We start from the raw sequence: 15,829 nt of genomic DNA, 5'->3' as shown, positions 1-15,829 counted from the left end.
TAAATGATCTGCTGAACGGAATGAACAGTCTAATGAGTACACAGTATGTTTTGAGAGTAAATCGGAGAAAGACGAAGGTAATGAGAAGTAGTAGAAATGAGAACAGCGAGAAACTTAACATCAGGATTGATGGTCACGAAGTCAATGAAGTTAAGGAATTCTGCTACCTAGGCAGTAAAATAACCAATGACGGACGGAGCAAGGAGGACATCAAAAGCAGACTCGCTATGGCAAAAAAGGCATTTCTGGCCAAGAGAAGTCTACTAATATCAAATACCGGCCTTAATTTGAGGAAGAAATTTCTGATGATGTACGTCTGGAGTACAGCATTGTATGGTAGTGAAACATGGACTGTGGGAAAACCGGAACAGAAGAGAATCGAAGCATTTGAGATGTGGTGCTATAGACAAATGTTGAAAATTAGGTGGACTGATAGGGTAAGGAATGAGGAGGTTCTACGCAGAATCGGAGAGGAAAGGAATATGTGGAAAACACTGATAAGGAGAAGGGACAGGATGATAGGACATCTGCTAAGACATGAGGGAATGACTTCCATGGTACTAGAGGGAGCTGTAGAGGGCAAAAACTGTAGAGGAAGACAGAGATTGGACTACGTCAAGCAAATAATTGAGGACGTAGGTTGCAAGTGCTACTCTGAGATGAAGAGGTTAGTACAGGAAAGGAATTTGTGGTGGGCCGCATCAAACCAGCCAGTAGTAGACTGATGACCAAACAAAAAAAAAAAAAAGGCAGGCAACACTCAGGCTGGTAACCCATTGGTCTCCGGAGCGTGTCCAGACATGTCTTCGGCCTGGAATCTCACTGAGGAGTAGAACTGTCTTCATTGATGAGTCCCGTTTCCAATTTAGCCTCGATGACCAGCGAAGACCTGTCTGGAGATGATCTAGACAGCAGTGGGATACCAAGCTGACTGTCGCTCGCCATACAGGGCAACAACCAGAAGTGGTGGTCTGCAGTGACATTTCATTTCATAGCAGGACCCCTTGGTTGTCTCCCGCAGCACTTTTACAGCACAGTGATATTTAGATGATATTCTAAGCCCCGTTGCCCTTCATGTCAAGCCATCCTGAGTTTACATTTCAGCAAGATAACGCATTCCTGCACACGGCGAGAGTTTCTACTGCTTGACTTCGTGCTTGTCAAACCCCACTTTAGTCAGCAAGTTCACCGGATCTCTCCCCAACTGAGAAAGTTTGGAGTATTATGGGCCGGACCCTCCTACAAGCTCAGCATTTTGACGATCTGACGCGCCAGTTGGACAGAATTTGGCATGATATTCCTCAGGAGGACATCCAGTAACTCTACCAATCAATGCCAAGCCCAAGATCCAGTGGTGGACCAACGCGTTATTCACTTGTTCAACTTGTGTAACTCTTCCTCTTGAATAAATCATCCAATTTTTCTGAACCTGTAGTCATTTGTTTGTATGTACATCCAAATCACAGCTCCTGATTTCTGTCCTATTCGGTAATTTCTTCGTGACACGCCGTTTTTTTCTTTTTTGTCTTAGAAACCAGACTCTGTGGGACCAGGCTGCTTTTACCTGTCTGTGTCTTGAATTATCCATTTTAATTTTTTGTCTCGTGTTGTGCTGGTGTGTCTTATTTGAAATTCTTTTGCATTCAGTGTATATGTACACATATACAACAGTAAATATATTAAGTTTTCGAAACAGAGATCGTCAGTGATGTCTTGGTCCAGGCCTACACATTTCTGTTATAACGTTTTTTGTACCTCCAGTATACCACTTATATGTATAGTGCCCCCATATCAGCAGTTCATAAGAAATTTGAGACTCGATGAGCCGAAAACAGGTCAATCTGAATTATCCTGAAGTTAATATATTTCACATTAATATCCCATATTAATATATTCGATATTAATATATTCCGGATTAGGTATGTTAGCCTTTATATTTTTTTACTGATATAACTGATGTGTTTCTCCAGGTCAACTTTCAGTCACTACGGAATCCTAAAAGTTTAATCGCTCTATTTTCTATATAGTTAGATAGTCCTAACAGAAGATGATTGGTCTTGTCAGAGTTACACACAAGTCTGTTGAAGAAAAACCGTTTCACTGTAGCATCTAGTGGTTCAAGTGACATGTATTGCAATTCTGTGCTGTCTTGATGAATTCTCTATCTACTTCCAGCTTCTTTTTACACGGACAGCCACACTTTCTTTCCTGAACGAGTACAAATGAATTCAGTTATTTGTCAACAGTTCCCATCTCCTATAGCGGAGTTGCTGCAGCTCTGTTCAATATTTAACAAACAGCTTACGACATATCATCTATGTAACTACAGCGACTGATTAACAAAAACTGCTCTAGAAACAGCACAAGTCGCTTTTAGTTTGCACTTATTTACCGTTTCGGAACAAAGCATATTCAGACCAAAATGTCTATGGCCATGTGCCACCGTTGGCAGGACTGATGAAGTAATGCCTTATACTGGGTACCAATCAAATGTGTAGAATAAATTACTTACTTGACTATTTCCAAACCACTTTCATTTAAGCTTAAGAAATATTTCAGTCGTTTTGCACCTTTCCCTCAATTTTGGCGTGAAATGTGCATTAAAAACTGACACATTCTATACAAGTTACATAAGGGTGAGCCAACGGATGCATTTTCTACGTTATTATAAACTACCTGACATGAAATTCTTCTCAGAATACAGTAACCTGTTCGTATTTCGCATTGTCGTGTGCAGAGCCGATCACATCCAGAAATTATTTATCTACTTGAGGTGCAAATTGCCTGCTGGGAACGGCTATATTGAACCTACCGTTTTTGAATGTGATACGAGTTTTAGCGGATTTCTGTGGACCATATGTCAGGCTGGAAATTATGTTAACGAGCCCGCTACCATGGCACTAGCCTTAACATTTCTTTTCTTTTTGAGTCATTAGTCTTCTGCCTGGTTTGACGCAGCCCGCCTCTCATGTCTCTCTGTTGCCAACTTCTTCATCTCCGAGTAGTTCTTGCACTCCACGTCCTCAGTCTCGCATTGGCTGTATTCAAATCTCTGCCTTTCCCTACATCTTTCACTCTCTAGAGCTCCCTCTCCTAACGTGGGAGTTATCCTCTGATATGTTAACACATGTAAACTGATAAGCAAGATGTTTAGTCTCTCTAAACCCCTAAGCAACATCGTTATCGTCGCAACACTTGACGTATCATCGCATCCTTCTTCTTATCAGTGTTTTCAATACTTTCATTTCTTCGACAATTCTGCGGGTAAATTCCCCGTCCTTGTCTTGTCAGCCCACCTAATTTTCAACATCCGTCTACAACATTACGTGTCAAACACTTCCATTCTCTTCTTCTCCTGTTTCCCCGCAGTTCATGGTTCCCTGCCATACAAGCCCGTGCTCCAGATATACATTTTCGGAAATTTGTTCCTCAGCTTAAGGTGATGTATGATACTAGTAAACCTCTTTTCGCCAGGCATTCCCTCATTGCCTGTGCAATCGTTCTTCCTTAGTTGGTCATGTGTTATTTTGCTTCCAATGCGCCAGAATTGCTTCACATTGTGTACTTTGTGGTCACCAATTTTGATACAAAGTTTATTGCTAACCTCATTTCTACTACTTCTTATTACTTTTATCTTTCTCTAGCTGGTTCTCAGTTCATATTCAGCATTCATTAGACAGTTCATACCATTCCACACATTCTGCAGTTCTTCTCTTTCACTAACGACAGCAATCACACAGCGCATTCCATATACGGAATGAACGTCAGAGTCGAAAGACTGCATCCATCTCTTACACTTTTCTTAATCCGAACATTTCATTCTTTATCTTCCATTTTCATTGTTGCTTCTTAGTACCTGTAAATTTTACATTATATCCCTCTTTCCCTACACCTTAGTCCTACGTTTCTCGGAATTTCGAACATTTTGCACAATTTGACACTGCTGAACGCGTTTTTGAGGTCGACAAATTCTATGAACGTATCTAGATTTTTCTCAAGTCTTGCTTTCATTATCAAGCTCAATGTCAGAACTGCTACCCTGATGCCTTTCCTTTTCTATAGGAAAACTAATCGTGGTCTAATGGACGATATTTTTCCGATGGTCTGGTAGTATGTCTCCAGTGTCAGATTTTGCAAATCAACTCGAATAATCGCTTTTTTTGCCTCTTCCACCAATGATTTTAGAAACAGCAAAGAGATGTTTTCTATGCCTTCTGCCTAATGGGGTCACAAGGATTCCAAACTTCAGTTAAACTCTTATACTGTATCACCTATAACTTCCACATAGACTGTCATTCCTTCTTCTGTCACCTCGTCGCACAATTCCTCCCCCTCATAGAGGCTTACAGACTATCCGCTCTCTTCTCTGTGTTTAACAATGGATTGATATCTTAATGTTTATGTCCTTAGCTTTAATTTTATCTTTGTTTGTTTTGACTTTTATTTATACTGAACCAATCCTTCCAAAGACCATCTCCGTTTTATTCCTTAACATTTTTCCTATAGCCACTTCGCCTAAGCGTCTCTGCAGTTCATACTAATTTAATTCCGAACTGATTTATATTGCTATATTCCTGTACTTCCGAAAACATTTTTTACTTCCTACTTTCGTCGATCAATTGAGGTGTATCTTCAGTTATCCAAGGTTTTTTCGCAGTTAGCTTCCTGTTTGTCTGTCCAGCATCTATGATTGCTCTTTTTATAGATGTCAATTCCCCTTCAACCCAAATGCGTATTGTGGCATTCGTTATCGTAATATCTACAGGCTGAGGGAGCTTTAAATACATCTAATCATTTCTCGGTATTTCAGTATCCTATCTCTTTGCATACTGATTCTTCCGGACGATTCTCTCAAACTTCATTCTAGGCTTCATCATTACTAAATTGCGATCCGAGTCTATACCTGTTCCTAAGTACGCTTTAAAAACCAACATGTCATTTAGGTGTCTCTGTCTGTCCATCATTTAATACAATTGGAATCTTCCTGTGTCTCCAATCATTTTCCAAGCGTACTTCCACCTCTTGCGATATCTCAATAGTTCAAACCTCACTTCGTTCACTTGTAGTAAAACTTAAGGATTTGACAAAAATAGCGTAACTTGTCGTCAATCCTTAAGTATCTAAATACGAACACAGTGAAGGAGAAGTAAATGGATTAATTGGACTTAACTTTATAAAGTCGAAGTCTTGACAATAATCTTCGAGCTTGCTACTTCTTGTGCAAGCTTCTAAAAAAAGATCTGGGATTATGTTTCTCTTTAAATAAACAGTTTTAGTTTTGATGTCATTTTGCCACATGGTTTTATCTCCGGTTTCGATGCACTTCCACATTCACAGTTGACATAAGTTCTCACATCCAATTATGCTGACGTAATAGTTTACAGAGCGAGCTTAAAATACTTCTGCTTCGTAGCATACCTGACTACGAAGTAAGTAGTCTGCTTTGAGCAGCCAAAGATCTTGCAAAATCTCCAGGTTCAGGCTGGAGTTATTATTCTATCTTTTGTTTACACAATTCTGAAGCAAGTTACTAACTTTTTGAAAATAGTACGGTATGAAACACATAGCTTGTGAATAAAGTTTACAATCATTATTGATATTCATTTATGAGAATGTGAATTTCTGCACATGAGTGAGTTTTTCAGTCTGTTCGTCAACCCAGTGTTTTGCAATATTTATGTTCCCTAAGAATAAGTTACATAATTTTTGTATTCAGTATCAGGAATAAAAAATTATAACAGGAATTTTGGTGAGAATAGTTTTGTCAGTTAAACACGTTTCTGAATCCAAAATTTACGACGTAGTTTCCACATTTCAAATTTGGATATTGACTGTTTGGGAGGGATGTGGTGAAAACTGGTAAGTGTTTCAGTCTTTCTCTGTCCTAATTTTTCCGGTGTTACGTAAAGCTTCGAAAGTCTATATTTTAACATAGTTTCACAATTCTTAACTTTCTGCTCTTTGGTTTATTATTGGAAGAAGAAAGGCTATTTCCATGTTGTTAACACTCAGGGACTTGTATGTATAAAATATGTATTTTGTCTGTTTCATAATTTATATTTTATTAATAATTGCGTATTTGAAAAACTTGGTTGCAGGTATACTTTGACGACAGTTTTCGATGATCGGTAAAATCTTATTTAAGGGGGACAAGAAATCAAACGGGCCGACTTGGAACAGAAGAGGAATCACAGGACATTTTAATTTCCATTGTCTATACTTTTACAAATAAAATCATAAAACTTTGTCAGCATGACCAGGATTCACACTCATAGCGGTGGAAGTTCAAAAATATAACTTTTTTTTTACATTTAAAGTTTCATCATTTTTTCTCTTACTATTGGCTCCATTTGTTGCTATAGGAACACTTTTCTTCATAAGTAAGAGAGATTGTTCGATGAATTTTACACAGGATACAAACCATACTTACAGCTGCTGACACTCTATAATTTATTTAATTTATGAAAAAATGAAGGAGCTGTTACATTTTAAACCTCATGGTTCAAATGGTCCTGAGCACTATGGGACTTAACATCTGAGGTCATCAGTCCCCTAGAACTTAGAACTACTTAAACCTAACTAACCTAAGGACATCACACACATCCATGCCCGAGGCAGGATTCGAACCTGCGACCGTAGCGGTCGCGCGGTTCCAGACTGAAGCGCCTAGAACCGCTCGGCCACTCCGGCCGGCTTTAAACTTCATGTTTAGAAAAGACTCAAATTGTATAGTTAATTATCTCATTTTTATCACAGTTTTTAATAGATTTGGAAAATTCTAGAATTTTGCATTTAGGAGCTCGTGTTTAATAAGCAGTGCAAAAGTCTTCGAAGAACCTCTCTTACTTATCAAGAAAAGTGTACCTATAGGAACAAATGCAGCCAATAGTAAGTGAAAAAAATGATGAAATTTTACGTGTAAAAACAAATTTATTTGTTATGTTTTTGAACTTCCACTGCTATACGTGTGAATCCTGAATCCTTCCTGGTCACGTTGACAAAGTTTTATGAATTTATCTGTAAAGGTATAGACAGTGGAAATTAAAATGTCCTGTGGCGCCTTTCCTGCTCCAAGTCGGCCCGTTTAACGTCCTACCAGCCTTAAGTGATATATTTTTCGAATAGAGGCATTAGGAAGTGTCTAAGAATGTCACCTACTAAAATATCGTGCGAATAGATTATGTGGCAAGATTTATATTCGCTCCAGATCGTAAAGATGGCCTAGAAATCGTTGATGAGTCTGTTGGTACTGTTACACAGTGTATTGACTGTTACTAGATGAAATTTATTGCAGATCTCAGTCACCTTCCTCTCTGAGTTTTAACAATATTGCGAATGCTGTGTCAGTACATGAAACCTTTTCCGCGCAGAGTTCCTGCTGGGGGAGGAGTTGCTGGTGGCGCCGGTGTTGGAGGAGGGCGCGGTGAGCCGCGACGTGTACCTGCCCAGGGGCAGCTGGAGGGACGAGGCCGACCCGCAGCACCCGGTGGTGCAGGGCCCCGTCTGGCTCCGCGACTACGCGGCTCCGCTCAGCGTCCTGCCCTACTTCACCAGGCTCTCAGAGGACTGAGGCCGCTCCACTTGCCGTCACTGGTCCTCCAGATAAATCCTTGACTCAGTGGAAAATATTCGATACAAACAAAGGAAATAAACTTCATTAGCACCATTTTCGCTCCAGCTTTCCGACTTGGTCAATTCGATTATGGTATGTCATTGACAAATTCCTTACAGGTCTACCGTGTTGATGGTGAAGTGGCTGGGAGCTGACTGGGGAACGGTAAGGTACTGGGATTACAAGATTATGTTCTCTTGAACATCGGTTTATTATCAAAACAAACTCTTTAAAATTAGAAAATACACAATTTAATAATAGGAGCACTGGTACCTAGTGAACAAGGCCCAAGAGAGAGACAGGCCATGCAGTCCCGGATCTACGATATTTCCGAACCGGTGCAAAAAACTTGGTAGTGGCGCCTCCCCTGCCCCTAGAGCGATTGAGATAGGACGTCAAAAATAAAAAAATATAAAAAACAGTTTCTCAGAAATATATTCATTTTGTCTTCTTTCTGAAGAGTTTGATATATGTATAAAACACACATGTTCGAGGAAATGTAAGACATATTATTTGGTCTTTAGTGAGCCAAAGTGCAGTGGCACGCCTCTTCAGACAGCATTCTCGAATTGAACGTCACTGTATTTTGTTCTGTGGAATTCAAATTTGTATATTTTGTAATGGAAGCCATCAGACATATATTGGGGCCAGTGGAAATTAAGATGTCCTGATGTGCTCAAAAACCAAAAGGCATGCATTCCAAATTCATATGAACAATCGATAGACCAACGTGTGCTGGATGCTAGGCGCTTTGTGAGACAAGGCTTTTTTCCTCAAGAATTGAATTTGGTGCCCCATGAGATTGCCGCCAGGTACAGATGCCCTGGTTTGCCCCTCCCCCCCCCCCCCCCCCATCGTAGATCCGGGCCTGAAGCTATGGCGCGAACGTCACAGCAAATCTGAGTGTTCGCACCCATTGCCGGCGGGGAACGGGTGACTATTTCAGACGAGTTGACTACGGGTTTAAGTGCATGCAAGCTGTCGATAGCACACGAAAAAGTTAAGAGCTTTAGTGGGTACCTTTTCAATTACAAAGTGATTTCCAATAGGCTCTGCACGGGGCTTAGCGTTCACGAAGTGTGTCGGACAAGCCCACTAGTGTGGCGTGACAGATAGGCACGAATTTCTCGTGGGCACCGCTACAGAATAGGGCGGTTAGAGCCAAGAGAAATTGAAAAAAGAGATTAAGATGGTATGGGCATGTTAAAAGGATGAATGGGCAGAGACTCCCCAAAATTATGGAAGAACTAAAGGTGGATGGGAAAAGACCCAGAGGGCGCCCAAGAACACGGTGGAAATGGGAGTGAGAATATCTGTAGAAAGGAGAGGTGTGACCTGGCAGCAAGTGGAGGATGAAAAGTGGTGGGAGGACCGAGCCAAATGGAGAGGACTCGTCAGCACCCAGACCCGGCAGTAGCTGGAGCGGGATTCGGTTACAGATAGATAGAGCCAAGGCTCTAACACATCAAAAAATATTATTCTAGAAATGAGCAAATGCAAGACGATAATTAAAATAAAAAGAAAAAGAAAAACTAAGCCAAGATCGCTACACATTGGTGGGCCCAAAACAAATTACCAAAATAATTTAAAGCACTAAGTAGTGCTAGCAAGATTTATAAACTTCCATACGGCGTTACTTCGTTACTTTTTATCAGACAATTACAGGTCAGGATTTATATACTGACGATGTAACGACTTGTAGATTGTTAAGCTTGATGCTGTTGGAAGCCAGCTAGAGCACTCCAAGCTAGGAAGTCGGAGACACAATGCAGGGAGCAGGCAAACTGCTTGCCGTAGGAGGAAGGGCAGTGACGTTTAGCTTTCAGGTGGACGTTGTTGCTACTATACTTGCCGCCGTCAACATAAAGTATAGAAACATCCCTACCTATCGAGTAAGAGAAGAAGAGGAATTTGAAATTGGTTGTACAGAGGCGCCTTGGAGGTGCAGAGCCACTCATCAGATTGGCCAAAGCCTGTAAATTGCCAGTGGATTGGTGGGCCGACTATACGAAGAGAGAAACACTACGCCGCCACAATCCCTTAAATATCCACGTTTTTATATTCAGACAGGGTTATCAGTCAGACCATTGAGGCGCCAGATCAATATCGCTCGTTACCAGCCTCGGTAAGCTCCGACAAGCCACTTTTTCTCACTTGGAGTGCTGCTCTCAAAGTATGTACCGGTACTTAAAAACGCTGCTAGTATTCATTACTACTGCTAGCGGTCATCCCACAGATTCATACACTGACTTTTATTGTGCAACCAGTTGTCTCTTTGTAATGTTTAGAATTAGCCTTCAGTGTAGCAGTTAGTCTGATTGCAAGTACGATTGCAGACCTCTGAGTCCATGAGTCTCGTGCTGCGATCATCATGTCGGGTCCCAAAATCCGTATCTCTTATAGGTGCCTTGTAATAGTATTTGGTGCTGATCTAAGCTATCAATCTACCTTGACTGGATGATTGTCGTTCTGCGTCTGTTCCTAACTGCTCGGTAACTGCAGACTGACCTGTAACTGCCTGTCTTCCCTCTGTCCTGTGTTAGGAAACTACAATGCACATCGGTTGATCAAACCAGTAACTACACTTAGCATTTGCTCAAATCGCTTAAAGCTCAACGATAAACGCCTATCAGGCCGATGCCAAAGTAGTTCAAAGTGTTAAATAGTTGCAGCAAGTACTATTAACAGACAATCACAGGTCAAGAACATCAACTGATGAAACTAGTAACTACACTTAACAATTGCACAAACGGCATAACGCCCAATGACAAATACCTACCATGGTGAATCCAAAGTAATTTAACGTACTTAAATTTGACAGTTTAATATTTTAAAGGAACACGATGCCTCGGCCGTAAAGACAAGTTTACTGCAACACTGACCAATCTCAAGTGAACAGAATTCTACTAACAAGAATTTTAATAGCACGTACACGGGATAGCTGAATCAACGGCCTGCAGCCAGGCTTATAAGCCTTACAGTTGGTGAATTTGATTTAGAATTTACGTGAAAGTAGGTTAAAATACAATAAATCAATTAGTAACTGTTTAAGGAATCTTAAGATCAAATTTGAACACTCCTCCGTGGGCAGGCACGTTATCAGTCTTATAAACACAGTGACCTTTACGGCGTAATGTCCGATCAAAACACTAGGTACGAGGCGTGAACTTCGTCAGAGCTTCACAGCTCCGTACAGACCATACAGGTTGTCGCAAATGGCTGATACCAACTTACACTAAAGCCCACTTCTAGACGGTGCTGCTTAGATTTACTTAAGTGGGATTTACCATTAAATATCAAGAGAAATTAATTACAAATATGAATGTCCTCTTCTCAGTAACATACGCATTTGAAATATAGAACACCAAAGTAAGGCAAACGCTTAATCTCACGGGTTACAGGTAAGCACATAACGGGGGTAGCAAAATGGTTCAAATGGCTCAGAGCACTCTGGGACTTAACATCTGAGGTCATCAGTCCCCTAGAACTTGGAACTATTTAAACCTAACTAAGCTAAGGACAGCACACACATCCAAGCCCGAGGCAGGATTCGAACCTGCGACCGTGGAGGTCGTGCGGTTTCAGACTGAAGCGCCTAGAACCGCTCGGTCACAACGGCCGGCACGGGGGTAGCAGACCAACAATGCAGAAGGAATCAGCTAAGTTCGCGGGGCAGAAACGGCAAACAAACAAATCACAAAACAATTATTACAAAGGCAGCCATTTCGGAAAACAGATAGTAATAAGTAATTCGGATTTACTAGACTCAGCTGCCCACTTTTCTTATCAAAATAGATCCTTTCCCATAGATGTTGTTGTTGTTGTGGTCTTCAGTCCTGAGACTGGTTTGATGCAGCTCTCCATGCTACTCTATCCTGTGCAAGCTTCTTCATCTCCCAGTACCTACTGCAACCTACATCCTTCTGAATCTGCTTAGTGTATTCATCTCTTGGTCTCCCTCTACGATTTTTACCCTCCACACTGCCCTCCAATGCTAACTTTGTGATCCCTTGATGCCTCAAAACATGTCCTACCAACCGATCCCTTCTTCTAGTCAAGTTGTGCCACAAACTTCTCTTCTCCCCAATCCTATTCAATACCTCCTCATTAGTTACGTGATCTACCCACCTTATCTTCAGCATTCTTCTGTAGCACCACATTTCGAAAGCTTCTATTCTCTTCTTGTCCAAACTGGTTATCGTCCATGTTTCACTTCCATACATGGCTACACTCCATACAAATACTTTCAGAAACGACTTCCTGACACTTAAATCAATATTAGATGTTAACAAATTTCTCTTCTTCAGAAACGCTTTCCTTGCCATTGCCAGTCTACATTTTATATCCTCTCTACTTCGACCATCATCAGTTATTTTACTCCCTAAATAGCAAAACTCAAAAATGGCTCTGAGCACTATGGGACTCAACTGCTGAGGTCATTAGTCCCCTAGAACTTAGAACTAGTTAAACCTAACTAACCTAAGGACATCACACACATCCATGCCCGAGGCAGGATTCGAACCTGCGACCGTAGCGGTCTCGCGGTTCCAGACTGCAGCGCCAGAACCACGCGGCCACTTCGGCCGGCCAATAGCAAAACTCCTTTACTACTTTAAGTGTCTCATTTCCTAATCTAATCCCCTCAGCATCACCCGATTTAATTTGACTACATTCCATTATCCTCGTTTTGCTTTTGTTGATGTTCATCTTATATCCTCCTTTCAAGACACTGTCCATTCCGTTCAACTGCTCTTCCAAGTCCTTTGCTGTTTCTGACAGAATTACAATGTCATCGGCGAACCTCAAAGTTTTTACTTCTTCTCCATGAATTTTAATACCTACTCCGAATTTTTCTTTTGTTTCCTTTACTGCTTGCTCAATATACAGATTGAATAACATCGGGGAGAGGCTACAACCCTGTCTCACTCCTTTCCCAACCACTGCTTCCCTTTCATGTCCCTCGACTCTTATAACTGCCATCTGGTTTCTGTACAAATTGTAAATAGCCTTTCGCTCCCTGTATTTTACCCCTGCCACCTTCAGAATTTGAAAGAGAGTATTCCAGTTAACGTTGTCAAAAGCTTTCTCTAAGTCTACAAATGCTAGGAACGTAGGTTTGCCTTTTCTTAATCTTTCTTCTAAGATAAGTCGTAAGGTTAGTATTGCCTCACGTGTTCCAACATTTCTACGAAATCCAAACTGATCTTCCCCAAGGTCCGCTTCTACCAGTTTTTCAATTCGTTTGTAAAGAATTCGCGTTAGTATTTTGCAGCTGTGACTTATTAAACTGATAGTTCGGTAATTTTCACATCTGTCAACACCTGCTTTCTTTGGTATTGGAATTATTATATTCTTCTTGAAGTCTGTGGGTATTTCGCCTGTCTCATACATCTTGCTCACCATATGGTAGAGTTTTGTCATGACTGGCTCTCCCAAGGCCATCAGTAGTTCTAATGGAATGTTGTCTACTCCCGGGGCCTTGTTTCGACTCAGGTCTTTCAGTGCTCTGTCAAACTCTTCACGCAGTATCTTATCTCCCATTTCATCTTCATCTACATCCTCTTCCATTTCCATAATATTGTCCTCAAGTACATCGCCCTTGTATAAACCCTCTATATACTCCTTCCACCTTTCTGCCTTCCCTTCTTTGCTTAGAACTGGGTTGCCATCTGAGCTCTTGATGTTCATACAAGTGGTCCTCTTCTCTCCAAGGGTCTCTTTAATTTTCCTGTAGGCAGTATCTATCTTACCCCTAGTGAGACAAGCCTCTACATCCTTACATTTGTCCTCTAGCCATCCCTGCTTAGCCATTTTGCACTTCCTGTCGATCTCATTTTTGAGACGTTTGTATTCCCTTTTGCCTGCTTCATTTACTGCATTTTTATATTTTCTCCTTTCATCAATTAAATTCAATATTTCTTCTGTTACCCAAGGATTTCTATTAGCCCTCGTTTTTTACCTACTTGATCCTCTGCTGCCTTCACTACTTCATCCCTCAGAGCTACCCATTCTTCTTCTACTGTATTTCTTTCCCCCATTCCTGTCAATTGTTCCCTTATGCTCTCCCTGAAACTCTCTACAACCTCTGGTTTTTTCAGTTTATCCAGGTCCCATCTCCTTAAATTCCCACCTTTTTGCAGTTTCTTCAGTTTCAATCTGCAGTTCATAACCAATAGATTGTGGTCAGAATCCACATCTGCCCCTGGAAATGTCTTACAATTTAAAACCTGGTTCCTAAATCTCTGTCTTACCATTATATAATCTATCTGATACCTATTAGTATCTCCAGGATTCTTCCAGGTATACAACCTTCTTTTATGATTCTTGAACCAAGTGTTAGCTATGATTAAGTTATGCTCTGTGCAAAATTCTACAAGGCGACTTCCTCTTTCATTTCTTCCCCCCAATCCATATTCACCTACTATGTTTCCTTATCTCCCTTTTCCTACTGACGAATTCCAGTCACCCATGACTATTAAATTTTCGTCTCCCTTCACTACCTGAATAATTTCTTTTATCTCGTCATACATTTCATCAATTTCTTCATCATCTGCAGAGCTAGTTGGCATATAAACTTGTACTACTGTAGTAGGCATGGGCTTTGTGTCTATCTTGGCCACAATAATGCGTTCACTATGCTGTATGTAGTAGCTAACCCGCACTCCTATTTTTTTATTCATTATTAAACCTACTCCTGCATTACCCCTATTTGATTTTGTATTTATAACCCTGTAATCACCTGACCAAAATTCTTGTTCCTCCTGCCACTGAACTTCACTAATTCCCACTATATCTAACTTTAACCTATCCATTTCCCTTTTTAAATTTTCTAACCTACCTGCCCGATTAAGGGATCTGACATTCCACGCTCCGATCCGTAGAATGCCAGTTTTCTTTCTCCTGATAACGACGTCCTTTTGAGTAGTCCCCGCCCGGAGATCCGAATGGGGGACTATTTTACCTCCGGAATATTTTACCCAAGAGGACGCCATCATCATTTAATCATACAGTAAAGCTGCATGTCCTCGGGAAAAATTACGGCTGTAGTTTCCCCTTGCTTTCAGCCGTTCGCAGTACCAGCACAGCAAGGCCGTTTTGGTTAATGTTGCAAGGCCAGATCAGTCAACCATCCAGACTGTTGCCCTGCAGCTACTGAAAAGGCTGCTGCCCCTCTTCAGGAACCACATGTTTGTCTGGCCTCTCAACAGATACCCCTCCGTTGTGGTTGCACCTACGGTACGGCCATCTGTATCGCTGAGGCACGCAAGCCTCCCCACCAACGGCAAGGTCCATGGTTCATGGGGGAAGTTCCCATAGATGTATGAGGAATTTACATTACAAAATTATGTGGTGGACGCTACAAGACCAACCAAAGTATACAGTGAGCTCCCTTTCTCGGTTCGCCCCTATTTCAATTAATAAGGCAATAAATAATGGATAACCTGTCATGTAACGCACACACATAAGCAGAATTAAACGCCGTTATTATATAGTACAAAACACCAATGAATAAAACAAGGTGGGCAAACACTGAATAGATAAACACGAGACAGGTAGGTTACAGTTGACTTTAAAGAAAATTTCGACAGAAAGAGTGGGCTTGCGTACACAAACAACCAAGCCAGTCTACCCAGTAGCGTGGGGAAGCAGGCAACAGAAATGTAATTATAATCCACGTTCGCCACGAATTTCCGATATGGGTACAGAAAATGAGCTAATGCCGTCTCGTAGAAAATTACAAACAAACACTTTCAACCACAACAGAAAATAGGAAGAACGACCACAAATACCAATTAGACCCAAAAGAAACAAGGATGAAGTGGGTAACACATCAGTTAAGGACAGACTTAATACTAGAATGAGATTTTCACTCTGCAGCGGAGTGTGCGCTGGTATGACACTTCCTGGCAGATTAAAACTGTGTGCCGGACCGAGACTCGCTATATCCTTTCTTTCAGGAGTGCTAGTTCTGCGAGGTTCGCAGGAGAACTTCTGTAAAGTTTGGAAGGTAGGAGACGAGATACTGGCAGAAGTAAAGCTGTGGGGACGGGGCGTGAGTCATGCTTGGGTAGCTCAGTTGATAGAGCACTTGCCCGCGAAAGGCATAGGTCCCGAGTTCGAGTCTCGGTCCGGCACACAGTTTTAATCTGCCAGGAAGTTTCAGACTTAATACCTTTTACAGAATGCCTCACTATACAGTTCAGACTATAGACATAC

The 15,829-nt window shown here is 41.3% G+C and overlaps 1 protein-coding gene across 1 annotated transcript in view; it reads left to right on the top strand.

Moving 5' to 3' along the window:
• LOC126198823 (myogenesis-regulating glycosidase-like) overlaps positions 1-7,666 on the top strand; it is a 56,154-nt gene extending 48,488 nt beyond the window's left edge. Inside the window, exon 6 of the mRNA XM_049935394.1 lies at positions 7,371-7,666. Within this exon, the coding sequence (XP_049791351.1) occupies positions 7,371-7,570 (200 nt within the window). The 3' untranslated portion in view covers positions 7,571-7,666. The remainder of the gene's footprint in view (positions 1-7,370) is intronic.
• The last annotated feature ends 8,163 nt before the right edge of the window (positions 7,667-15,829 follow it).

The sequence above is a fragment of the Schistocerca nitens genome, chromosome 8 (assembly GCF_023898315.1).
Source record: "Schistocerca nitens isolate TAMUIC-IGC-003100 chromosome 8, iqSchNite1.1, whole genome shotgun sequence".
Classification (NCBI taxonomy): domain Eukaryota; kingdom Metazoa; phylum Arthropoda; class Insecta; order Orthoptera; family Acrididae; genus Schistocerca; species Schistocerca nitens.
Note: the sequence above shows the minus strand (reverse complement) of the source record. Positions and strands in the feature narration are given on the sequence as shown.